The following is a 27,428-nucleotide window of genomic DNA, read 5'->3' as shown; positions in this document are numbered from 1 at the left end:
GAATGCTAGAGGCGGCTGTGACCAGGGGCAGGCAGTATCCGCTTTCAAAAACGTCTGGGCAGTGGGACTTGAAGGCAGCAGCTCCCTGGGCCCACAGGTGTCCACTCACATCTACTTCAGAGCAGGGGAGACGGGACGAAGGATTAAACAGGAAAAGGTGAGCTCGGGGGAAGCTGAACGAGTGACACACGGCGGGAGGAAGGCCCTCTGCGCGGTCACTGCACAGAGCCTCCTCCCGGTGCCCACCCGGCCCCTCGTCACTTTCAGACTAGAAACCAAGGGCTGGGTCGCTGGCATGCAAACAACAAAACCACATCATGAGAAAAATAACGTTACCTCTTCCCTACACCGGCTTATAGGCAACTCAGGATATTTATAGGCTGTCTCTGGGATGCGCATCACATGGCTGGATTTAGCTAAAGGTGGCCTTGGACCTGGATTCAGACAAAACAAACAAATACAATGGTATTTCTCATGTGAAAAAAGGCAAGATAAACAACCCCATGCTTATCTAGTCTATATATACAGCATATACAGAGCAAGCTGCACACACACACAAACACGCATTCACCGGCCAACACTGTGAGCAGGGTCATCAGCAATGATGGAGTGGGCGCTACTGGAGCGCCCACCACTAGCAACGCACAGGAGCAGAGCGCCACCCCCCCGTCCATTGCAGCCATCGGTGCTGTAGGCTAGTGCCACCTCTAAGACAAGAGGCCTGCAGAGCGCCAAGCTCATCACTTGCAAACAGCACAAAAATGACTAGCTGAAAGAACTAACTCTGATTTGAAAAGTCACATCAGTTTGTTAAGTGTTCACTCCTCGATACTGGAACAAATAGGCAGTAGACAGCCACACACCACCCTGTGAGCAGGGGTCCTGAGAGGGGCCGGGGACCGTCTTTGCTCTGACAAAGGCTCACCAGGGGAGCTCTGCCCAGTCCTACGAGTGAATAAAAGTGTTAGTTGCTCAGTCGTGTCTGACTCTTCGGGATCCCATGGACTGTAGCCTGACAGGCTCCTCTGTCCTGGGGATTCTCCAGGCAAGAATATTGGAGTGGGTTACCATGCCCTCCTCCAGGGGATCTTCTCGACCCAGGGATGGAACCGGGGTCTCCTGCATGGCAAGTGGATTCTTTACCCCGAGCCACCAGGGAAGCCCAGTGAATGTTCTCTTGTAAATATACACACTCCTCTCCGGCAACGCCACAAATTCTTGACAAATTAACAATCATCAAAAGTCTCAGCATACAAACTTTTATTGGGAAATAATTTTATTTCCAAAGTAAACTCTGGAGCGTCCCTGTCTCTCCCAGCCTCAGCACGGGGCTGGCCCTCCTGGGTCCTTCTCTCCTGCTCCTCCCAGCCCTGTGCTGCTCTGCCCCGTCTCTCCGTCTGCCCAGCTGCCGCTGTTCCTGCCCGACACACACGTGTCTCTGCCTTTCTTTTGCTCTCCTACATGTTCTCCTACACATACCCTCAGTTTCAAAACTGGCCTAGCTATATAATTACAACATGGCTATTTTCCTGCAGTTGAACCAACAACTTGTTCCGAACCTGAAGAGCAGAGGAGCCAGCTCCTCTTTCCTCCCAGGAAGCCGGGCACTGACTTCAGGAGGCTGTTCTCCAAGTCCTGCCCCAGACAGCTTTCTGATCATCTAGACACCTCACTGCTGACACTGCTCTCAGAAGCCTGCGCTTCCCGGCCACTCTCATCCCTCTCTCCTCCCCTTCCCCCTCGCAGCTTTTACAAGTCACGGTCTGTGCCGCTATCCCATACTTCCACTGGTGCACTTCCTCCCAGTCTCACCCCTTCTAGAAGCACTCGGCTAAAAAGCCCTTAAGTTAACCACGCTATCTTCAAAACACTGAGCAAAATTCAGAGTGTGAACAGTTCCTAATTTATAAATGGTTCCAACATTTTATTAAATTATTTGGAATTCTAAAAATGATGGCTGGGTACCCAGACTGCTCTACAAATGAAGAACTGAGATAATGCAAGCCTAAATAGGGAAAACATCTGGCCCTTCCCTCTCTTGGGGCCGGCAGGCTTATCCATCAAGAATCGGCCTTTCCAGCACAAACGGAAGGGCTGAGGCTCCACAGCGGAGGAAGCCCCTAAAGACGGCATAGGGACGTGGTGACAGAGGGAGGGACACCGTGAGCGCCCGGGCCTGCCAGGGCCATGATGCGACACGGGCTCTCCAGAGGGACCAAAGGCTGGCAGCCGTGCTTCTCGCTCAAGACCGGAGCCGCTGAACGAGCCACCACGTTAACCACACTAACGTGACTCACACTCCTTGATGACACGCATTTTGAAGGCTGCTACTTGGAGACGGAAATGCTACAGGAAAAAATCCCGAAAGGCCTAACTGTACTGTCTAAACCGCAGCCCTTCCTCTGTTTAACACGAAACACGGGCTGACGTTTTCAGGTCACTGGCTGGAACCGACCCAGCGCGAGTCGAGTCCAGCCTCCGCGTCCACCGCCCGAGGGAGGACCGGGAACCAAGAGAGGTCCCGGCTGCGCACCTCGGGCATCTGCGCATGCGCAGCCCAGCCAGAGGCGGGGCCCAGGCCATCACCGCGAGCAGCGCTCGGAGAAAGGACACGGCCAGCCAGGGCGAGGCGGCAACTGCGCACAGCCAAGCTTTCCCTCAAAAGTGATGCAGGACACACTGCCCTAAAAATTCGCTGTTTTTATTTTCCTGTTTTCTCTTTATTCTAGGTAATTAACATTAAAGCATTTCACTTGAACTGGAAAAAACAGGAAACCATGAAAATTGCTAGTTTCTCTTTACCAAGTCACCCCGTTATTTTCGCAACAGCCAAATCTAAAATCTAACCCCAAAATTCAGCAGTTCAGGGCTCCAAATAGTATACAATGGGCATGAGGATTTTATCAAAAAATCTATTACACGCTGTTCACTGTAGAAAAGAAGCTTAATCACTACACTACTGATTTAACCATGAAATTAAATCTTCAAAATAACCACACAGCACTTTCTCCAAGTAAGGGTTGGTATTCCAAATACAAAATTAAACTTAATTTGACTGTTTCCTTCTTCAGTTATTAAGAACTCCATAAAGGCCATTCTTTTAAACCCAGAAGAAAAGTTCTGAGAGGGATGGAAATCACCAACAGAAATGTCACGGAACAAGAGGGAGGCCGTGCTATGGCCTTTCGTCACAACTACAGACACAGCCCAGGACGAGTTCAAAACTGCTGTGTGAAAACAGCAGAAACCCGGCAGGGCCCACAGTCTGGAAGCGGGCTGCTCAGAAATGCTATTAAATGTCAACTTTGAAAAAATGATTTACCTTTAATTATGCAAAATAATTCTAATGTTACTCATAGAAATTTAGTGAATGTGCGTTCTTGGATTTCCACTTAGAAATAATTTTTAAGAAGAGCTACATAGATGAAATACCACCCACACCACACCAAAAGCAGAAGGACTCCGTATCTGGACATGACAAACGCTCACTCTGAAACCCTGGTGCCGGACCAGAGTCAGGGGTACTAGTGCGATCTTACGGTTTTAATGCAGACAGACAGAACAGGGATAGAAGCTGCTGTGTGCTGTGTGTGCGCCGTGCACGCAGGCGCGCGCACACACACACACACACACACACACTCGAGAGAACTGCCTCTCTGCCCTCATGGGCACTACCACACTTCAGAAGCCAGAGCGTGAGCCCTGCCACTCGCCACGTCCCCGTCCCCATGCCCCGAGTCCCACCCGGCTGGCCCGGACCAGCACCCCGCTCCCCGATCCCCACCATCACCAGCCAGTGCTGCCTGGACTTCTCAGGTCCACACCGGCCCCTCCAATCCAGTCCCTCCGGTATGAGCAGAGCAGTCTCCTCAAAACACTCCTCACTTGACACTCCTCCCCTCAGACTCACCCAGAATAAACCTAGAACCTTCAGCCCACCGCTGCTCTGAGCACTAGGACCAGAATTCTCCGCCCCAGGCTGGCCCCCGCCAGCAGCTGCATCTCCCCCACGAGCGCGCTCAGCTTCCCGGCTCCTGCGACAAGGACCCTGAGCCTCGCGCTCACACTGCACACCTTGCCTCTCCCACAGCTCTGAGCATCTGAGGCCCACAGCAGTCTGGCTGGCTCCTTCTGCAGGCTCTGGGGAGAACCGTCCCCACACCTTTTCAGCTTCCAGAGGGCCTGCGTCCCCTGGCTCCCTGCCCATTACTCGAATCATGCAGCCCACGGCGCCTGCCATCACATCCACTACTGACTCTGGGAAGAGCCCTGTGCTTACACCGGGCCCACCCGGCAGCACCCCCACCTCAAGCTCCTTAACGTCATCAGAGCTGCAAAGCTCCTTCTACCAGGGACGCAGCGCAGGCACCACCGCTCTGAAGATGAAGGTGTGGGCCTCTCGGGAGGGCTGTGACTCAGTCCCCCGCTGCCCCCACCCAGGCCCCCACACCCAGCAATGACGGCCCTCGCCCAGGGCTGGTGGCTTCCCTGGTGGCTCATCTGGTACAGACTCCACCTGCAATGCGGGAGGCCTGGGTTCAATCCCTGGGTTGGGAAGATCCCTTGGAGAAGGGAAAGGCTACCCACTCCAGTCTTCTAACCTGGAGAACTCTACAAACTGTACAGTCCACAGGGCACAAAGAGTCAGACACGAATGAGTGCCTTGCACGCTCCCAAGGCTGGAGCCTCAGACTCTCCCCCGTTACAGCCCTTGGCACACATTCCCCTCTCCCCGATCCCCATGCTGCCTAGGTAACTTCTAAAACTTCTACTCATCCTTCAGCTCCAGTCCCGATTATGACTTTCCTGAACCCCAGCTCAAGTTACAATCCTTGTCCCAGGTCCGCAGAGAGCTACGTTCCAGAGCATTCACCTCTAAAGCCCCGCTTCGTGTAACTGTGTGGTCACATGATGGCCTCTCTAAGAGCAGAGGCCAGGCCTTTTAAACTTCTGCTCTCACTGCTCCCCACCGTCCCTGGCTCACATCTTGATAAACACTGGTCTTGGAGTGAATCTTCCAAGTGCAGCCAGAGCTGTATGACTCCCTAGTGAAAATTTCCAAATATATTAAAGGTGCCACGGACAGAGATTGCAAATAGTTTCAAATATGAACCCAAATCAAAAGTTCCAAGAGCAGACACTGGGACTCGCAGGCATCCCTCTGCAGTCTAGTGGCTTCCGCGCAGGGGCCAGCAGGTGCGTGCCGGGCGCTGAGTACGCAGGGGCAACGGGAAGGGCCCTGGTACCAAGCACCATCTTAAAACTCACACACCTCCCCATGAGACGGCAATGACGGCCGTCTGTCCACAGTAAGTAAGTGGCGGGCTTCTAGCAACATCTGCAAACTCCCTTACACAGGTCAAATCACCAGTCCTCACCTACGGCTGATTCATAACAAAATTCTGTAAAGCAATTATCCTTCAATTAAAAAATAAATAAATATTTTAAAAATCGCCAGTCTTCTGTTCATTGACACTGAAGAGATTCGAAAGGCGTCCCTTACATAAGCAATGACGCACTGACTGTTCTTACACGTACGGTGTTGTACTTTTCTTAGCACAAGTAAATATCAGATCAAAGGACACACACGATCACTTTGAACGATCACTTCTGGTAATAAGGTACTGCATTGTTCAGACAAATATTCCCCCTCAGGACAACTAAAGATACCAGATTAAATATACAAACACCATCTTTAAAAATCCAAAAGTTTGGTGAGAGAGAGGAAAACACCAGGGCAAAGTCTCTAACCAGACTGGGACACAGAGACAGAAACAAAGAACTCACAGCTGCTTCTGCCTCAGGAGAAAGACCAACAAGGAGAAAGTGAACAGCAGACAGCTGGGTGACTGAAAACTGAAAAATGCAAACTGAATGAGGGTGGGGGTCTCCGAGATAACAGCTCAGACTGTTTCAGAATTGATGAAAGGTATCAGTATTTTATATTATCAAGAAGTCCAAGTGAAGACAGTTAAAAGGACTGATATACTTTTATATATGGGCTGTATGCTGAAATTTTCAAAAAGGCTGAAAAGGAAAACATTACTCGAATCCCAGCTTCTATCTCTACATCGGAGCGTGAGCACACAGGGCAGAAGGGAAGGGTGTAGAACTTCCTGGCTGGCCGGTAGGAAGCTTGTGAGGGATAAGCGTTTGCAAAGCAAAAGAATAAAAACTTACTTCTACCGTATGAATCAGGCCTAATGCTAACAAGAAAACCCACAGAGAAAAAGAGTGCACTCTCACAGGAAGTGACGAGCTTAATGTAAACTCTGAACAGCTGTACCCATGGGAGGAGGAGAGATTAAAAAGGACTTCTGTCTTTTATTTTACACATTTAATGTATTCTTTAAAATTTTGTTTTTACACATTTATGTATTCTTTAAAATTTTGTTTTAATACAGTTATTCTTAAAACTATAATAATTTTTTAACTGTTTAATGATACAGATGATTTTTAAAAATAAAACAGAAAACTCACATTTATAGGCTAATGAACATCATTAAATTTCTACATGTGAGTAGATAAATTCGTTTATCTTTCATGCATCTGAAATACTCTTTTACTTTCATTTTTGAAAAATATTTTTGCTGGGTACTTTTTAATATGCTGTCTAGGTTGGTCATAGCTTTCCTTCCAAGGAGTAAGCGTCTTTTAATTTCATGGCTGCAATCACCATCTGCAGTGACTTTGGAGCCCAAAAAAATAAAGTCTGACACTGTTTCCACTGTTTCCTCATCTATTTGCCATGAAGTGATGGGACCAGATGCCATGATGTTCGTTTTCTGAATGCTGAGCTTTAAGCCAACTTTTTCACTCTCCTCTTTCACTTTCATCAAGAGGCTTTTTAGTTCCTCTCCACTTTCTGCCATAAGGGTGGTGTTATCTGCATATCTGAGGTTATTGATATTTCTCCTGGCAATCTTGATTCTAGCCTGCGCTTCTTTCAGCCCAGCGTTTCATAGTTTCTATTGCTATGCCTTCTAGTTCATTGTATCTTTTGCAAAATCTAATCTATCGCTTTTTTTTTTTTTTTTTTTGCTGCAGGACATGTAGGATCTCAGTTCCCTGACCGGGGATCAAACCCGTGCCCCCTGCAGTGGAAGCAAGGAGTCTTAACCACTGGACTAACACAGATGTCTCCAGAGTTCTTTTTATCTCATATGCAAGAGCTTCCATCTCTAGAAGTTTAATTTGGGTCTTTAAAAAAATCTTTCAGGTCTCTCTATTTAACTTTTTTAACATATGAAATGTAGTTATAAAAACTACGTATCAATAAATGTTTTTATTTGCTAATATGAACACCTGTGTCAGTTCTGGGTGAATTTTGATTGATTGATTGATTCTTCTCTTAATCAAGGATATATTTTCCTGCTTCTTTGCATACCTGTTGTTTCCAACTGAATTTTCATCAAGGTATGTTTTATATACTATAAAACCCGGCTTTTTAAAGTGGATGACTGGTTATAGTATATTCACAAACTCACACAGTTATTGTTGTTGTTGCTGTTTGGTCACTCGGTTGTGTCTAACTCTTTTGTGACCTCATGGACAGAGGAGCCTGGCTCCTACATCACACTCCTCTCTACAGTCCATGGGATTTCCCAGACAAGAAGACTGGAGTGGGTTGCCATTTCCTTCTCCATATAATAACTTTAATAACAATTTCAAGTATTTCAAATTAACAGTAAGGTAAGGGACCATCAGTAGTCTTCCAAAAGGCAGACTATTTTAGACACTACACTTAAAAGAGAAAAAAATGAGCAACTTACAACCTATGACACACTGGCAATTTATAATCTATCATACACTCACTCCCCTAAAAATCCTGAATTAACAAGCAACATGGATTCTTCATTGATCAAAATAATACTACATTTTTAAAGACGTTTAAGAACTTAATGTTGTGAACAACTCACACATATTCTATGATATTTAAAGATACCTGTTTTATCTGACCCGCTGATTAAGTGATCAAGGAAATACAGATAAAATTCTTGTGCTTCAAGTTGTCTGTATTTGTCAATATACTCCGTATCTGCGCTCTTTTCACCCAGGAGCCTGCAAAGAATATTAAAAGTTACTATACTGTTTACAAAAGGCCTATAAAAACCATACTGTTTATAAAAAGCTAAGAAATGTCCATATGCTAGGAGAATTCTTGAATAAATAACTTTTACATTAAGCCCTACAAGAAAAATTGCAAAGCATCAATAAACAAATGAAAATACAATCAAATTCTCAGTCACCAAAGAGATGCAAATTAAAGCAATGAGAAAGGTTTTTCATCCTTCAAATTGGCCAAAAGAACAAATGGTCTCAGATCCTGAGGAGAGGGCAGTAAACGGACACAGCCACTTCCTCTGCAGGGCAATCTACCAGTATCTGTTGCAACGCCCTCCGTGCCTCCCCGAGAGCAGTGCTGCGCTGCAGACAGGGAGCATGTGCAGAGACGCGCATGGAGGCTCAGGGTGTCAGAACGAGCCTCCGCAGCTCACTTTTGCATGAGGATCCTTTTGAACTAAAGGCAGTCAAGACTACAGGTTCAGAGAAAACAAAGGCAAAACATTCTCTGACATAGCATAGCAATGTTTTCTTAGGTCAGTCTCCCAAGGCAACAGAAATAAAAGCAAAAATAAACAAATGGGACCTAATCAAACTTGCAAGCTTTTGCAAAGGAGATGAAACCAAGAAAAGACAGTTTACAGAATGCGAGAAAATATTTGCAAATAATTCAACCAACAAGGGCTTAATTGCCAAACTATACAAACAGCTCACACAGCTCAATTAAAAAAAAAAAAAAGGGCAAAAGACCCGAATAAACATTTCTCCAAAGACAATATCCAGATGGCCAACAAGCACATGAAAAGATCTCAACACTGGTAATTATGAGAGAAATGCAAGTCAAAACAACAGTAAGTGCCACCTCACGCCAGTCAGAACGGCCACCATCAAAAAGTCTACAATGATAGGGAGAGCTCTGGCAGTGCAGTGGTTAAGACTCTGCCTTCCAATGCAGGGCACACGAGTTCAACGCCACAGCCACTGAGCCTGCGCGCCACAACTAAGACCTGGCACAGCCAAATCACTTCCTTCTCGAGTCCACGTGCAACAAACGAGGGAGGGCGTGGGAGAAGGGCCCCTCCCACCCTGCCGGTGGGAATGCAAAACGGTGCAGCCACTGCGGACAACAGTCTGAGGCTTCTTTAAAAACAGGAGTTACTGTATGACCCTGCAATCCCACTCCTGGGCACATACCCAGAAAAGAACTCTAATTTGAAAAAATACATGCACCCCAGTATTTACAATAACCAAGACACTACTTTACTGACAAAAGTCCATCTAGTCAAAGCTATGGTTTTTCCAATAGTCACATATGGATGTGAGAGTTGGACCACAAAGAAGGCTGAGAGTCAAAGTATTGATGCTTTTGAACTGTGGTGCTGGAGAAGACTCTTGAGAGTCCCTTGGACTGCAAGGAGATCAAACCAGTCAATCCTAAAGGAAATCAGTCCTGAATATTCATTGGAAGGACTGATGCTGAAGCTGAAGCTCCAATACTTTGGCCATCTGATGTAAAGAGCCAACTCACTGGAGAAGACCCTGATGCTGGGAAATACTGAAGGCAAAAGGATATGGGGATGACAGAGGAAGAGATGGTTGGCTGGCATCACCGACTCAACAGACATGAGTCGAAAAACATGAGCAAGCTCCGGAAGTTGGTGATGAACAGGGAAGCCAGGCGTGCTGCAGTCCATGGGGTTGCCAAGAGTCAGACATGACTGAGTGACTGAACTGAACTGAAGACATGGAAGCAACCCAAATGACCATCAACAGAGGAAGGGATAAAGAAAATGTGGGGGGGGGTGTGGGTATAAAATATACAGGGGAACACTCAGGCAAAGACCAGACAGAAATGAAGGCTGGGCAGCTCTCTGAGTGAGGCAGTCAGGAAAGCAGGAGCCCTGAGGCCAAAGTGCCAGGAAGGTGGGCAAGAGGCCCATGTGGCTCCAGCAGAGAAAGCCTGGTTTGGTGGGGGTAGAGGTACAGAAGAGCCAGGGATTCGGGCAGAGGAGAACCCGGGGACTGGCAGGGGCTAATCCTAAAGATTTTGGCCTTTTCTCTGAGTGAGTTGAGTTTGGCACTCAGACAGAGAAATAACAATACCTGGCTCCTATTTTAACAGGATGGCTCTGATCAGGTAAAGTGGGGTGGAATGATGGGGGCTCAGACACAGCAGAAAAGCAGGGAGACCACCTAACAGAGCACCATATAACCAAGGCCAGAGATGACATCGCTCAGACCAGAGGGGCAGCGGTTAAAGTGGAGCCCATAGAATATGCCGTCATTATTAGACACGGCGGATGTAAAATAACCAGCTTCCCTGGTGGCTCAGATGGTAAACAATCCTCCTGCAATGCAGGAGACCTGGGTTGGGAAGATCCCCTGGAGGAGGGCAGGACAACCCACTCCAGTATTCTTGCCTGGAGAATCCCATGGACAGAGGAGCCTGACAGGCTACAGTCCATGGGGTCACAAAGAGTCAGACACGACTGAGTGACGAGGAGTCAAGAATGAGTTCATTTTGATATATGGCAAAACCAATACAATATTGTAAAGTTAAAAAATAAAATAAAATTTTTAAAAGTAAAATAAAATAAAAAAGAATTAGTTCAAGGCTCCAGCTTCCAGTTAGATGGGTGAGCACACCGCACCCGCACAGAAGGGAGCTGTGACTCCCGGCAGAATGCCTTCGCAGCTGCTGCGGAGCGCTGACCAGTAAGCGGTGCCGGGCAGACTAGGGCGAGACGAGAATGCAGAGCGCTCACCAGGCACAGAGCGTCGTGTTTAGCTCTGGCAGCCCCTGGCCTCAACTCCCCACACTATAAAATGCACGGGGGCCCTGGCACAGGCAGAGGTGTAGGGGCACTGATTTCCTTTAGGATGGACTGGTTTGCAGTCCAAGGGACTCTCAGGTCTTCTCCAGAACCACAATTCGAAATCAATTCTTTGGCACTCAGCTTTCTTTATGGTCCAGCTCTCACATCCGTACATGACTACAGGAAAAGCCACCACTTTGACTACATGGACCCTTGTCGGCAGCACAAACTCTCACGGCCCTTTTTCTTAATCTATCCACTGCTCGGCCTAGAGGGCAGAGGCTGCTGCAGGAAGTGCTGGGCAGAACAGGACAAGAAAGCCCCGGCTTCCAGCCAGAGGACCGGGAGAGGGAGGCCCTGGGCGGGACAGCACCTGGGACGCTGCAGACCCCCGGGAACCCCTAGGAACCGCTGTGCTCACCCGGGCTGGGCGCACGGCACCAAGCCCAGACAGCCCAGCATGGACTTGGAGAACTGAGGACAGATCCGGACAGCCCTGCCGAGGCTCGGAGGCCCCGATGGGCCTCGGATCGCTGCCCACAGGATGCTGGGTGGAACCTGCAGCCCCACAGGGTGTGACAAGACCCAGGGCCCACGATATGAGGATACTCCAAGCGCCCAGGGCACGCCCACAGGGACTGCGCTAGGAGCCGTCAGGAGCGCTGCTGGGCGAAGCGACAACCACTGACTTTGGATAATGGCTATCCAACCTGGGGACCCCCCACCTCACACCAACCGCTAATTAACTCCAAACCAACTACACCCAGGGGGTACTTATTTTTTAAGCCTAAAACGCTGATCTTCCCCTATGTCATAACTTTGGAGTAAAGAAGGCTTTAAACAAGAACACAAAAAAGGAAAATATTAATGAACGAGTTATAAAACTGTGAACATGTCTACCAAGGTCAAGGGCAACAACAGAGGCCACCTGAGAGCTGCACCTAACCCGGGCACGTGCTGCGAATTCCCTCCAGCCAGGGAGACACGAGCACAGCCCCATGAAAACGCGGCTTTTAGTGTGAGACATCTTATGGAGGGAATAATACTGGGAAAGGAAATTCAACATCAGTTTCTCAAATGGTGACTGCATCTTTAACAGACAAAAAAAAAAAAAAAAGAACCAATAATCCAGAACTTTGAGATCAGTAGCAAAGGAATTAAAAACAGGAAGACAGTAGTCTCCTTACAATGAAAAACCTGCCTTTAATTGCAACAGAAAGCTGCTGAGAACTGTGTAAGGTGGCCCTGGTCGCATATATACAAAATCTGCTTATATACAATCTGGCTCCTTAGCCTGCCCTTCAGGATTCCAAAGTTTTGTCTTTTTAGACTTAAATTTAAGTACTTCCTTATACATCTTACACTTTTACACACACGCACACTAGGGATGATATGATGCTATCTCACTTTGTCTTATAAAATTTTCTACAATTCAGCCAAGATGTAGCCTAGAAAACCATGACAGTGACCAAAAAGGAATTAACCTAACTGCTTCACAGTTCAAGTTTTATGTCTTCCACACAAAACAGCTTCACGAGGTTACAATTAATTAGAAAAAATTCACTTATTCAACTTACTAAAATGTTTGATGAATAAAATCCAACATTATTCTGATTATACTCTGAGGAACAGGCAGGATTAATGCAAAAGTACTTCCTTACCCGGATCTACAAATACTTCTGTCTCTATCTACATTACAGTAGGGGAACTGCTTTAATCAGAGAATGACATTTGGGCTCTGTTTCAATCTAATGACCTCAGGAGCTAGGACAGAAGAAACAAAATGTGTAATACTACAGGCGGCACACCCTAAGTATTAGAAAAACTGGCTTATCCAAGGAAGATCAAAGGAAAATGTACTGAATGTGAGTCCAGGCGGTAGGAAACGTTCTGTCAAGATCAGACTTGGGCAAGCCTTGATAGCCAGCTAGGTGCTAACAGGTCAAGGGGAGGCAGGAGACCGCCCCTCGAGAAGTTCTCTGTGTGGCTTACTCAGTGACCCTTAGGTCTCTGCTCCAAGGACAGCCCGTCCCCAGGAAGGCCTTCCCCAACCCCCGCAGCCAACCAGGGAGGCCTTGAGTGTGCCAGGACCACCACACTGGCCCCTCGGGGACTCGGGTTCGTCTGCCCACGGGCCCGCAGGGCAGGGAACAGTCAGTCTGTCCACCGCTGCCTCCCGTGGCCCCCAGTCCCCGACGTGCACCCGGGCCTGGCACAGTCGGCACAGTCAAGGGTACCTGCTGAGAGAAGGAGAGCCGAAACCCCAGCGGGGGCAGAACAGACCTGGTCTTAAAGGACAGTAGTATAGCAGTGGAGAGAGATGCGACCAGAGCTCAAGCAAAAAGGGGTCAAGGGGAAAATGATGTTCTTCCCTCAGACCGAAGAAAAAATTAGCTGGTATTTAAAATGGGCCCTGAAAAAGAGTTACAGTGTAGGTACACGGAAAAGAAAGACAAGCCCCTCAGCAGAACCAGCGTGAGCGCAGCTGAAGGGTCACGCAGGGACAGACACCGGTATGCAAGCAAGCCAGCCCGGGACAGAAACGCAGGTCATCTTCCAACCCAGTACAGCTCTGACGCTTCAGAGGCAAACGTGAAGAACCAAAGCAACGACGAGGAGGTTATTCAGAGGGAGAAGCTGCGTGGTTCACGGTGCTGTCAGGAGGAAATCCGAGAGGACAGCTCTGTCACGAGAAACTTTCCTCCCGTCCTTCGCACGGCGCTACACACAATGCGATGTGAAAACCTGCTCGTTGCAGATAATGAACCCTGACATCTAGGTTTTCTAACATGTGAGTAACAGGAGCTGCAGGGTGACCACACGCATCCCTCTTTATCGTGCGTGACATGCAGGTCCGATGCGGATGAATGAGGTCTACTCATCACAGTTCAGTTGGAGGAAAGAGCAACACAAGAAACACATATTATAAAAGGGAAGCGCTGTGCAGTCATTTAACAGACCCAGAGAGTCAAGAACCTGTCCACACTTCAGGGAAAGACACACAGGCTCTGGGACAGAAAACCCTCACAAGGACCTTACACGCCGGCACTCACCCAAACAGTAAGTGCAAGTTTCACTCTCAGCTCCAGAAGAAAACCAGAAATTATTTTCTTTAATGAACTGTAAGATTTTGTTTTCAACTTTATATGTTCTTATGTCTCTCTTTTTTTTTTCTGACCTCAATCAGTAGATTGCCTTATCACCATGCTTCTAGAGATTACAAAGTATAAAGTTATCTACTTCAGTGTATGTAATATATGTAATGCATTGCAACTTGTTTAAATATACAAATTTAAATACTATTTAGAAAAAAACCAAAACGTGTACAGAATGTAGCATTTGCTAAATATTTCACAGGACTAATATCTAGCATTCTTTGCCTACTTTGCACAACTGTAGCGCGTTTTCTCAGAATGTGTATCGTGTGTATATTGTGCAGAGTCAAGTCCATCCCTTTCCCATGCTTTCATTAGCGGGGACAGTGACCTGACTTCCAAATGGCCTGAAAGTTAAGCTGAAGAATAAAAGCAACATGGTTATTTTTAGAGCTCTACAGGCATAAAAATACAGCACTAAACTGTGACCTGCAGCTACGCACACAGAGCATCACATCATGCGACAGTCTTCACTTTAGCTGGGAGCGCATCTGTGGTGCTTCAGACGACCTTTCTTCATCTCTCCACCAAAGATATGTCTAAATGCATTTAGGACCAGAATCCGTGGCTGCCGGCATCTTTTTCAAAGAGACAGCTACATTCAAAAGGCGAAGCGTTATATAATTTGTAAAGATTAAACAGTGAGTTATTTTTGTCCTTTCTTCTAGGTTACTTACAAGGTGGATTAAGGAGCATTCTCTCCAAATGAAGACATCACGGCCTCCTTCCTAACACAGAAAGTTATTTATTTTGAAGACGGTTTCAGTGGGGAAAGGAGGCGGCTCATTCTCTCAACAGGGGACCCATCCAGGAGGAGGAGACGTGCCTGTGTGCAGCACAGCTCCATCACCAATTCAAGTGAACTCTTTAGCAACAGGCCACGTTGGACCCAGCAACTTCACAGGTAACCTTTAAACCTTTTCTGTATAAAAAACCTAAGTCAGAAGTCTGTTTGCGGACAGCACTTTCCTATATGTTAATATTATAGAGCCTCCTAAGAACTTTTAATAGCAAGTGTTAGTGTTATTTTCAGGAAGTGTTCAGTCTGTAGATTATCCCTGACTGTATTTCATTCCTGCTTAGCTACATAAAAGTATTTCGAAAGCCTGGTTTTTGGCACTGACCTAGTTAGAAATAATCCATTCTAATCTTATTCTGACCTGTATATCTAACCAGTGAAAAATTCATGCACTTTTCTGGCAAATTTACTGTAAAGAAACAAATATTTGCTGATCAGAACCATAACATTTTATGCAAGTAAACAAGTGAAAGCTTTTCCACAGGCTTAAAATGCCATTTTTTGGCTGGATGAAATGGCCAAAACATGATTCCTACAAATCCACACACTACCCTGACTCAGATGTAGTGACAAAGACTCTGCTTCGGGAATTAAAATGGCATCTGAAGGAACGGGAGAGACTGATACAGGAGATCGAAAATGAGCAAAAAGTGAAAAAAACAGGTGTGGATTACAACTGGCTGAGAAGCTACCAGCATCCCCACACAGCCATTCCAGCTACTGAACAAAGACAACTCGAAGTTCTCTGCTCACAGGTTCAACCGTGCCAAACGGGAACTGTTCTCAGCAGGTAAAACTCTACACTCTCTTCTCCTGATGTCTGCTGTCAGCTCTCAGCTCCTTTTACACTTAGAGTGGAGATCGTTATTTATCATATAAGTCCTTTAACCGTGTGTATCAAATGCTCAGCAACCAAAATCCCAAAGAATGGGCTGGACAAGAAAAAAAAATCTGTTGATAACTCACTGGCTAGGAAATGTTTTAAAGTCACTTTCAAAATTTCTTCACTAGAAGCATAATTTTAAAGAAATGTGCAGTTTACACTGCTGCTGCTGCTAAGTCACTTCAGTCGTGTCCGACTCTGTGTGATCCCCTAGACGGCAGCCCACCAGGCTCCCTCATCCCTGGGATTCTCCAGGCAAAAACACTGGAGTGGGTTGCCATTTCCTTCTATAATGCATGAAAGTGAAAAGTGAAAGTGACGTTGTTCAGTCGTGTCCGACTCTCAGCGACCTCATGGATTGCAGCTTACCAGGCTCCTCCGTCCATGGGGTTTTCCAGGCAAGAGTACTGGAGTGGGGTGCCATTGCCTTCTTCAGCAGTTTACGCTAAAAATGGATAACTACTATATGAGCACATTATTTAAGCTGAATTTTTGAGATAAAGGGTTATGACAAGAGATTTTCTGAACTGAATACTCACAAGTGTTTTGCCTCTAGATTTCGAGAAGTTCTGGCAGAAAATGATGTACTGCCGTGGGAAATCGTCTACATCTTCAAGCAAGTTCTGAGAGACTTCCTGAGCAGCGCTGACGGGGGCAGTCAGCAGGAGTGCCTGGAAGGGTCCCCGGGCGCAGCCTGCCCTGTGCGCTCCGTGACCCCAGGGGGCAGCTCCGAGGGTCCAGAGAAAGATGAAATCCCCACCATCTCAAGTTATGTAGACAGAAACACAAAGAACAGGTTCCCGACATTCTCACATCGAATATGGAACCTACCGTACCACTACCCATCAAGTTAAGTTACCTATACCCAGAGAGAAGAGTTTTTTGGTGACCATCTTAGCATCAGAACTCTTAACATTAAGAGAAAGTGATGTGACTTGATGTTACTCTTTGTTGCGAGATCAGAAGCTAAAATTTCTGTGATGTAGTCGATATTTGAAATAGTGTTCCTTTTCTAGCCACTTTTAAAATGCAATGTTTTCACTGAACAGTATGCTTTCAACTAAAATATTTCCTAAATATTTTGAAAAACTGTTTGAAGTATTTTCTTATACCTCAAACACAACTCACAGAAACTAAGTTTTATTCTGAAATTTGAAATATGAAATTTATATGAAAGTATGAAGTATAAAATTTGACAAATTAACTTTGACTTTTATTCTAAAAGGAAGCTATGTATTGAATAAAATAAATGATTACTGTGAATCTTACCTTTACAATATAAGACTGAGTCAATCATTCTCTGTGGGGGAAGGCGGCAGGGAGGGAGAAAACTACGTGTGGTCTGCAAGCAAAGCAGTGCTTCATCTCAACACTCAGATTCATCTTTAATCTCAACCAACATTAAGAGAAGTATAAAAAACACAGATCTATACTATGAAAAAAAATAAATGAACTGGTTTAACAACACTGGTAACTGCTACTCTCAAAGAAAAACAATCAATGCTGATCTAAACCAATACTGTGTTAGTCGCTCAGCCATGTCCAACTCTTTGCAACCCCACGGGCTGTAGCCTGTTAGGCTCCTCCATCCGTGGAATTCTCCAGGCAAGAATACTGGAGTGGGCAACCATTCCCGTCTCCAGGCCATCCTGGTGTCAACACAACCAGGGTTTAATAAGACAAGGTAAATGGGAACACACCCCAAGCAGACTTAGAGTAAAGACACCTTTCACTCCTGTTCCCTTTCTGTTTGGTTTTCAGAACATAACTATGGCTTCTTCCATCACTGTAAGAGTTCACAGAGTGAGAACTATTTGTGGGAAAGAGAAATGCTCCCCAAAGTGCACAGCTGCTCATTGAGCAGTGAATGCAGGAAGCAGAAAAAAGAGGTCCGACACTGCATCAACGATGGAAACAGGGTTTTAAGTAATTTTTATGGGAGTCTCGTTGATTTACGACGCTGTGTTGGTTTCTGCTATACAGCAAACTGAATCAGTTACACATATACACAGACCCACTCTTTTTTAGATTATTTTCCCATAAAGACCATTACAGAGTATTGAGTAGATTTCCCTATGCTATATGATAGGTCCTCACAGAATTTTTGTTTTAATAGAATTTGGAATTTGTCTATGAAATTCAGTACTAGAACCGGCAGCGTCAGCATGTGTATCAGAAAATACACACCATGAAGAGGCTTAAAACATATTCCTCCCACAAGGCACCTCAAACAGCCACTGCACAAAAGAAATGACCAAGTCTACAGCACTTTCAAGAAAGGGCAATCCTCTCTGTCCAGAAGGGAAGAAAATAAAGTTTTAAATATAGTTCGTATCAAAAAGCTTACAGTGACTGAAGAGGCTGTAGACGGTAGGTCATCCCAGCAGCCCAGGAAGAAGACGGACCCCCACCACTGAGTCGCCCATAAGGCACAAACCAGCTGTACACCCAGACTCAGCAAGGGGTGGGAAACGCGCTGCCCTCGGCATTCTCAGCCTCCACCTCCCACTTTCGTCTTCGGCAATAACCCAATAACCACGTTTCCTGTGTCAGTATCAGTGTATATAACTTAAAACTAGAGTTGTTCCTTAAAAACTGACAAATCAAGTAGAAAGTATAACACAAGTAACTTCCTGAAATATTACTAGATGCACACATTTATACACAGGGCTATTTATAGTACTTTAAATCGACAAAAGAATGAGGATTAAAAACATAAGCGGGTACAAACGCGGGGAGGAAAGCTTCAGGTACGGTTTACAAAGATGAAGTATCGGCACAGCAGCTAACGGTCTGAGCTTGGGAACAGTAAGGAATACACACACTAATCCACTAACAGGACTCTGGTAGCCTGACACACGGCCAGCTCTCGAAAGGCGGCACTGTTCCCAGCTCGGCCCACCTAGTAACAGGCGGCCATGGCTCTCCACGCAGGCACTGCGCTGAGCACCACATGCGTGTCCCACTCAATCCTGAACTCGAAAGCAGGTGATGCTGTTCCCATCGGACAGATGAGCAGACGGCCTCACGCCTGTTCAAGGGCTCCCCAACAGCACAGCGATGCTGCCTGGCAGAGCGGGGATGCACGCCAGCCGGGCAGGCCCCTCCAGCCCCAAATGCACACAGCCGGTTGCCTACCTGACACCTCCTTTGGAGGCCCACGGGCAACTTAAAATCAACATGCTCTAAACCAAATCACAGAGGTCCGCTAACAGGATAAGTAAAATGCAGGAAAGGAACAGAGGAATCCAAACAGCACGCTTCACAGACTAAGAGCGTAACTCAGCACTCCACCCAGTGTTTCCCAGTCGCTTCTCAGGAAATGACACTACTACCTATCCATCCAATTTTACCAGCAGACATCTCAGAATCATTCTGATCCCCTTGCTATGGTGCAGGAGCCAAAAAACACATCACAAACAAGACTGTGTGCAACAGCATACACCGTGAAACATCCTTACTCTGAAAATACTTTATGGTTCAGTTGCCAGGGTATTACACGCGCCCCGCCCCAACCTGAGGGAAATCAGCTCCGGTCAGAGGAGTAAAGACAGATTTCAGGCTTTATTCAAGACAGGAGCAAATGAGGAAGCAACTCTCACCGTTTTTAGAATAAAAATAACTGGGACCCACAAAGACAATTCATTCCCTCGGACACCTGAGTTCCCGCTATGTGCCAGGTACTGTGCTGAGGTGGAGACTCACTGAAAATCTCCACCCTCAAGGAGTTATGTGGGGAAAGCAACACAAAATAATTCCTTGAGAGCACTAAGAGATACACACTCAGGATACCAAGCACGCGCTACATAAACAGGCTTCCCGCTGCCCTTCCTTGGCCCCGCTGGTGTTCCTCCTCAGCCGCCTTTGCACGTTTTATCTCACAACCTAAATGACCACGTGCTCCAGGCTCAGGGCTCCCTCACCCAGAGCCTTAAACTCCCACTGGTCCAGCCCCACAGCGAGCTTCTCTCCTCAACTCCAGACCACCTGCACTTACCGTTATCTAATAGGAATTTCAAAGTTAGCATGTTCGAGGTCAAGCTCCTGGTATTCCGCCCACGCCAGTTCTTCCTGTGGCCCGGCCTTCCTCAGCGGGTCCCAACAGCTTCCAAGGGCTCGGCCAGAAACCCAATGTCACCCGTGCCTGCTTCCCCACTCCCATTCGGTATCTGATCCGGCTACAGAGTTCCAGCCTCTTAATAACACATCCTGAATCCCATCGTCGCTCACCACCTCCACTGCCACTGTCCTGGTCTATACCCCTGTAGAGGATACTCCTGCTTGGATGATGTGTTACTGAGGACCCTCCAGAGAAACAGAGCCAACAGGATATGCGCTGATAAAAGTTGATACCTGACCTCCCTGTTTCTGCCCCAGCCCCATTCAATTCATTCAACTAGCAGCCATCCTGCTGGAGTGGGAACCACACAGGAGGCCACGCACAAAGCCTCCAGGCGCCGTCCAGTGACCCCGGACGTCTTGGGTGGGGCAGCTTCTCACTGAGACCGAAGACGAACCCGTGACCCGGCGCCTGCTCCCACCGGACTGCCCCTCCTCTCCATCAGCCTACTCCAGCTGCACATGGAAGACATAGACACTCAAGTACTTTCCCAATGAATGGGGAAATGACCTAATAACTTACATCCGTTAAATAGAAGGTTTTTAAAAAACAGGGACTTTGTGGGTGAAGAGAAAACAGACTCCTTGGATGGTAACACAAGCAAACGCTAACGTCTATGCAAGGCCTGGACACGGAAAGGCAGGGCCAAAAGGAAAAGATCGTATGCTGTGGAGTCAAACACACCCACTGTCCAACCTATCAGATACGTGCGCTGGGAGCAGCTTCCCAACGCAGCCGAGGAAGCCCAGGGGCAGCTGTAAGACAGGACCAGCCTCGTCTGTCAGAAGGACGGACTGCTTACGTGGCCTGTGTCACGTGCAAAATGCCCAACGCAGCAGGCACTCAATCGACAGAACAGCACACCAGGAAGGAAATGGGAAACCAAGAGAAAAGAAAACTGGATAAAGGCGCCAGACGACGGCAATCTGAAAGCTTCTGTAGCAGTGTCTCCGGGATCAAGCACACCTTAAGGTGCTGGAGAGTCAAGAGATAAAAGTGGGAGCTGAGCAAGATCGGAGTGAGCCAGGAGTCTGTGAGCTTTGCAGACACAGGCCAGTCCACACACAGACCAGCCCTGGGCAGAGGGTGGGGTGGCCAGCTCCCAGCCTCAAGCTGGGGGCCAGGCCCTGAGTTCCAAAGGAAAGCCCGCAGACAACCGAGGAAGAAAACGCTCGAAATGCCTAACACAGTCACAAAGTATTTCCTTTTTCACATGCCAAGGTGAAGAAAGAGAATGTAAAAATAAAAGAAAACATACCCCACAATCAGCACCAAGGAGCAAAAACACAATACCATGTGGAAAACAAGACAGGAGGAAATCCACATCACTGAGCGTATCATCTGCAAACCACTCACCCTCCCAGCTCGTGGCCATCTCTGATCGCTCACCACAGGGCCTCAGGCGCGGCTTCCTTCCAGAAGGAAACACACACTGTGACCGTACTCACCACCCAGACATGAATCCATCTCACAGAGCAACTCTTATCTGAACTATCGTGATGCATACTGGAATTTTCTGTTGCTCCGTTTTTAAACGCTAGTGGTCATGACTCGTGCGGCTCATTGAACTGACTTAGCAGCACCCACAGACTAGACTCCAATGACTCATGCGCGCTACTCTTCCCACCTGAGGGACTGATCCCCTCTAGTAAGGCTTCACTGTGTGATACCCTACACTGATAAAGCCTGTCTTCCTCTGCATCAAATGTTTTCTCCCAATATCGACACTCTCCTGCACAGAGAAGACATCAGTCAAAAGCCTCTGCGCGGCCGCAGTACCAGGCGACAGCTTCTAGTGTCTGAATCCCAGCTCCACCCCTCTGTCAGTTTCCCGCGGCTGCCACAGTCAGCACGAGCACTCAGTTTAGAACAGCACACACATGTTACTCACAGTTTCTGTGAGTCACGCGTCCAGGTGGACCCAACCGGGTCCTCTGCTTTGTTGTGGTTGTTCAGTCATCAAGTCATATCTGACTTTTTGCGACCCCGTGAACTGACGCAAACCAGGCCTCCTGTCCTTCACCATCTCTCGGAGCTGGCTCAAACTCATGTCCACTGAGTCAGTGATGCCATCCAACCATCTCATCCTCTGTCTCCCCCTTCTCCTCCTGTCCTCAATCTTTTCCAGCATCAGGGTCTTTTCCAATGAGTCGGCTCTTCGCATCAGATGGCCAAAGTATTAAAGCTTCACCATCAGTCCTTCCAATGAACATTCAGGGTTCCCGTTAGGATTGAATGTTCTCCAACACAATTCAAAAGTATCAAGTCTCTGGTGCTCCAGCTATGACAAACTTAGTGTACTGAAAAGCAGAGACATCACTTTGCCAACAACGGTCCCTTCAGTCAAAGCTATGGTTTTCCCAGTAGTCACGTGCAGATGTGAGAATTGCACTATACTATGGTTTGCCTTGGAAATGAACTGAGATCATTCTGTCATTTTTGAGATTGCATCCAAGTACTGCATTTCAAACTCTTTTGTTGACTATGAGGGCTACTCCATTTCTTCTAAGGGATTCTTGCCCACAGTAGTAGATATTATGGTCATGTGAATTAAATTCACCCATTCCCATCCATTTTTAGTTCACTGATTCCTAAAATGTCAATTTTCACCTAAATGTTGCCATCTCCTGTTTGACCACTTCCAATTTACTTTGATTCACAGACCTAACATTCCAGGTTCCTATGCAATACTGTTCTTTACAGCATCAGACTTTAGTTTCACCACCAGACACATCCACAACTGGGCACAGTTTCCACTGTGGCTCAGCCTCTTCGTTCTTTCTGGAGCTATGTCACTCTTAGGCATACTGAACACCCACTGACCTGGGGAGAGGGGTTCATCTTTCAGTGTCATAATTTTTTGCCTTTTCACTGGTGGTAGGCAAACATCTGGAGAAGGCAATGGCAGCCCACTCCAGTACTCTTGCCTGGAAAATCCCATGGACAGAGGAGCCTGGTAGGCTGCAGTCCATGAGGTCGCGCACAGTTGGACACGACTGAAGTGACTTAGCAGCAGCAGCAGCAGGCAAACATCTACTGCATTTATAAAGTTATTTTACATGCTGATTGTAATAATCTTAAAAATGGGGCTTACATTTTATCTTTTTTCATTTTACTACTCTGAAAATTCATTTTTATTGACTTTACAACAGTCTTAGCCCATGAAGAATTGAAAATTTTTAAAACTGGTCCTTAGCAGTTAAAAGGACATTTAAATCTGTGCTTGTCATTTCTGACAAAGTCAGTAATAATTTACTTCAACAACCAGTTATTTGAACTCGATACCGTTCTGTCCATTAAGTCTAGGGAGCACAGGGCGAAGCAGGGCAGCGGGTGGGCCGAGGGTGGGCCGGATAGACCATGGTGCATTCAGACAATGGAATCATTTGCCAGAGCGATTCAGGGAAACAAAATGTGTGAAAATGAAACAGAACAGCAACTCGAAAGCTGTATCACAGTTTCTTTGTCCCCTCCCTGCCCCCAAGAAACAAATTTACCAAAGATACCAAGTCCCACTTGGCTTTACAAAGGCTGGAAACAGCCCATGAGACCTTGACTCAGGCTCGAGTCCATCCACTAGATCAAAGGGTAGGGGTGAGGGGCAAAGAACAAGAGTAGCTTTAAGAAGTTTTAAAAACAAAACCAGCATCTCAACTGTAAAGGGCGTTGAACTTGAGGGGAAGGGGCCAAGCAGTGCTACAGATTCCCCAGGTGCGAAGAGGTGCTTCCACTCTGACTTTCTTTAAAGAGCAAGCAGGTGTTTCTACTGACCAGATCTGCTGCTGCTGGGGCTGCTAAGTCGATTCAGTTGTGTCCGACTCTGTGCGATCCCATAGACGGCAGCCCACCAGGCTCCCCGTCCCTGGGATTCTCCAGGCAAGAACACTGGAGTGGGTTGCCATTTCCTTCTCCAATGCGTGAAAGAGAAAAGTGAAAGTGAAGTCGCTCAGTCATGCCCGACTCTTAGCGACCCCATGGACTGCAGCCTACCAGGCTCCTCCGTCCATGGGATTTTCCAGGCAAGAGGACTGGAGTGGGGTGCCACTGCCTTCTCCGACTGACCAGATCTAGGTCTCCTCAAAACGCAGGCGTCCTCTTGCTTTATTTCCACCAAGATCACGAACAGATTCCACCGCACTCCAGCGGAAGAGCAATGGGAGAAGGAGCACTAACGAAACTGCACCAAGACGCAGCACTGCTGCTCCTGGGCACCTACCCAGGCGAGCTGACGCCTCTGGGCCCACAAAACCTGCACAAGGACGTTTGCAGCAGCATCATTCACGACTGCCAAAACTGGGGATGCACCAACATAGTGTTCAGTGGTGATCCGACAGACCATGGTGCGTTTAGACAATGGAATGTTACTCAGCACTTAAAAAGAAATGAGTAATCAAGCCCTGGAAAGACATGTCGGAACTTTAAGTGCATAATACTAAGTGAAAGAAGCCAATCTGAAAAGGTCACATACAGCAGGTTAACACCGATTGTTTAGTTGCTCGGTCGTAACTGACTCTTTTGCGACCCCATGGACTGTAGCCCGCCAGACTCTGTCCATGGGATTTCCCAGGCAAGAACACTGGAGTGGGTTGCTAATTCCTTCTCCAGGGGAATCTTCCCCTCCCAGGGATCAAACCTGGGTCTCCTGCATTGGCAGGCAGATTCTTTACCACTGGGCCACCACAGGGAAGCAACTATAAGGCACTGTGAAAAACGCCAAACTAGAAACAAGAAAACGATTAGTGGCTGCCTACCCACTGGGGATGGGGAGTGGGGCAAAGAGGGATGAGCAGGCAGAACACGGGATTTTTTTCAGCAGGGGAACTACTGTTTTGATACTAATGGTGGATACATATCGTCATGCTTTGTCCAAACCCACAGACTGTACACCACCAAGAATGAACCTTCTGTCTTATCTATGGATTTAGTTAATAATGATGTATCTATTGGAGAAGGAAACGGCAACCCACTCCAGTATTCATGCCTGGAAAATCCCATGGACTGAGGAGCCTGGTGGGCTACAATCCATGGGGTCGCAGAGTCGGACACGACTGAGCGACTTTTGTGTGTGTGTGTGTGTGTGTGTGTGTGTGTGTGTGTGTGTGATGTATCTATTGGTTTGCCAGCAAATAGATGAGGAAAATGGGGAAATAGTGTGAGATTTCATTTTCTTGGGCTCCAAAATAAATTCCAGTTGTAACAAACATACAAATATACCACACTAAAGCAAGATACTAACAATGAGGGAAATTGTTGGAGCAGGAGGAGATACTTGGGACTCTACTTTCTGTTCAATTTTCCTGTAAATTTAAACTGCTCTAAAAAATAATAATAAAGCCTATCAATAAAAAGATTTTTCACTGACCCAAACTCTGGGGAGGTTCCACTCCTGGTGGAGAAGTTTAATCTGGTCCAGGCCACGGACTGGGGCTTGTCTGATGCCCAGCTACCTCACCAGACAGGCCAAGGCCAGGGACGCGGTCTCACCGGGTGGGGACGGCCCAGGTCCTGGAAGCCCAGACCCACAACTGCACCCACCCATCTCTCTCCTCCCCAGCCTCCTACCTCCATGGTAGTGCCAGCGTGGCCTGGGCCTGGGCTGGAGCCTGCTCCTGGTCTTGGTGCTGGGCCTCGGCCTGGGCCTGGGCCAGGACCGGAGCCTCAGCTGGAGCCTCAGCTGGAGCCTCAGCCTGGCCCTCAGCCTCAGGGTCAGAGCTGGGGGCCGCATCCCTGCGCTGTGCCTCGTCCCGAGCAGCCTCGGCTGGGAAGGCAGGTGGCGAGCCGAGGAGTTCCACATTGGTCACCATCTTGCCTATGGTAAACCAATCATTGATTTGGTCGAGGGTGAGCTTGCGCAGCATGTTCGCAGCCGGGCCTGAGCGCCGCTCAACCGCCAGTCAGAGAAGCGTGAACAGGCGAGGCGGGAACCTGGCTGCAGGATCAAGAGATGGCGAGCCCGCGGCCCCGCCCCACTGCAAGCCCTCCAATCAGAGCCCTCCACAAGGCACACTGCTCAACCTCAGGCCGCTGGCCCCGCCCCACCACAAGCCCTCCAATCAGAGCCCTCCACGCACCGGGGCTGCTGGGAGCTTGTGGCGCCAAAGGACCCCATGGCGCCGACGCACTGCACTAGGCCTGTTGGGAGCACTGCTCTTCAGCCCACACAGAGGCTGCGTGACTCGGGGTTTGGCCGTCCATTACCAAAATTGGGGAAATGAGGCCTTCAGGGTCCCTCGGCCTTGTGGAGGTGGGCCCAGCATCAGGGGACCGTAGATGTGCAAGACCAGCGCCCCCAGTGTCTCTCCAGCCTCCCCCTCAGGGCTACTCCGTCTAAGGCCTGGCAATCTGGGCCGAGAAGGAACAGAAGTTATTGCGGACCTCCTGTGCGCCTGGCCCAGTGCAGGGTCGCAGTGATAGACCTCAGGGTGAGGCAAACCGACCCTGCTAACCTCAGACACCTTGCACCTAATTTGGGGAAAGGAGCAAGAAAGCTAGGGAAGGCTTCTTGGAGAAAATGACACCTAAGTGGACACCTGCGGGAGAACCGATAACAAGCTGGGTGAAGGAGGACTTGGAGGGGAGGTAATCCGCTGATGAAGGCAGGGGGCTCTGGGAGCTGAGAGCATCTGGACGGAATTTAGGGGGCCAGAACTTGACTGGCCGCAACTTGAGTTGCGTCTTCCTTGAGTGGTTTTTCCAGTGGTCATGTATGGATGTGAGAGTTGGACTGTGAAGAAGGCTGAGCGCGAAGAATCGATGCTTTTGAACTGTGGTGTTGGAGAACACTCCTGAGAGTCCCTTGGACTGCAAGGAGATCCAACCAGTCCATTCTGAAGGAGATCAGCCCTGGGATTTCTTTGGAAGAAATGATGCTAAAGCTGAAACTCCAGTACTTTGGCCACCTCATGCAAAGAGTTGACTCATTGGAAAAGACTCTGATGCTGGGAGGGAGTGGGGGCAGGAGGAGAAGGGGATGACAGAGGATGAGATGGCTGGATGGCATCACTGACTCGATGGACGTGAGTCTGAGTGAACTCCGGGAGTTGGTGATGGACAAGGAGGCCTGGCATGCTGTGATTCATGGGGTCGCAAAGAGTCAGACACAACTGAGCGACTGAACTGAACTGAGTTCGTCTTCCTTCCTAAATCCATTTCTCGGAGGCAATGTCCTCCCCACAGCTGCACAGAAACAGGTGGTAAGAGGTTCACCTTTGGAGATTATCAACAAATGGATGGTGGTTAAAACCCTCAGAGCAGCTGAAAAGGTCCAGGCCAGAGTGAGTGGAGATGGACAGAAGCTAGGAAACAGCCTGAAAGAAAAGGCAGAGAGGACAAATCCAGCAAAGATACTGACGTTACTGCCTGCCCACCTTAATATCATCAGTGCCCAGTGCAGTGTCGGGCACCATGTGGGCTCCCAGGAGCAGTGTGAAAGAGTGCCTGAGCAGCATGAAGAACATGTACTGATCAACAGTGTGAGAGCCAATCAGTTCAGGACTGGGAAATACGCAATGAGTGGCAGTTAAGAGGTCAGCCTGAGAGCAGTGCAGGTAGAAGTCAGACTAGACTCGGTTGAACTACTGGTTTCTTACAA

At 47.8% G+C, this 27,428-nt stretch overlaps 2 protein-coding genes across 3 annotated transcripts in view; one reads left to right on the top strand and one right to left on the bottom strand.

Annotated features, from left to right (window-relative positions):
- TDRD9 (tudor domain containing 9) overlaps window positions 1-25,820 on the bottom strand; it is a 110,354-nt gene extending 84,534 nt beyond the window's left edge. Inside the window, exons 1-3 of one of the 2 annotated variants that reach the window (XM_061395511.1) lie at window positions 25,400-25,820; window positions 7,946-8,061; window positions 337-434 (exon numbers count right to left, since the gene is read on the bottom strand). In XM_061395511.1, the coding sequence (XP_061251495.1) occupies window positions 337-434; window positions 7,946-8,061; window positions 25,400-25,695 (510 nt within the window). In that variant the 5' untranslated portion in view covers window positions 25,696-25,820. The remainder of the gene's footprint in view (window positions 1-336; window positions 435-7,945; window positions 8,062-25,399) is intronic. The other variant, XM_061395510.1, reaches the window with a different exon arrangement.
- Window positions 14,407-16,842, top strand: RD3L (RD3 like). The gene is made up of 3 exons (XM_061395512.1): window positions 14,407-14,939; window positions 15,319-15,624; window positions 16,274-16,842. The coding sequence occupies exons 2-3, from the start codon at window positions 15,326-15,328 to the stop codon at window positions 16,569-16,571; spliced, it is 597 nt and encodes a 198-aa protein (XP_061251496.1). The 5' UTR covers window positions 14,407-14,939; window positions 15,319-15,325; the 3' UTR covers window positions 16,572-16,842.
- Window positions 25,821-27,428: the final 1,608 nt, after the last annotated feature.

This window comes from Bos javanicus, chromosome 21 (assembly GCF_032452875.1).
Source record: "Bos javanicus breed banteng chromosome 21, ARS-OSU_banteng_1.0, whole genome shotgun sequence".
NCBI classification, from domain to species: Eukaryota; Metazoa; Chordata; class Mammalia; order Artiodactyla; family Bovidae; genus Bos; species Bos javanicus.
The sequence above is the reverse complement of the archived record's forward strand: the minus strand, read 5'-3'. Positions and strand labels throughout refer to the sequence as shown.

What these genes read in the sequence shown, in the direction of transcription:
- RD3L (XM_061395512.1), top strand. Translation starts at nt 15,326, where the DNA reads ATGCCATTTTTTGGCTGGATGAAATGGCCAAAACATGATTCCTACAAA. An exon ending in ACGGGAACTGTTCTCAGCAG is followed by an intron (nt 15,625 to 16,273) that starts GTAAAACTCTAC and finishes TTTTGCCTCTAG; the next exon opens with ATTTCGAGAAGTTCTGGCAG.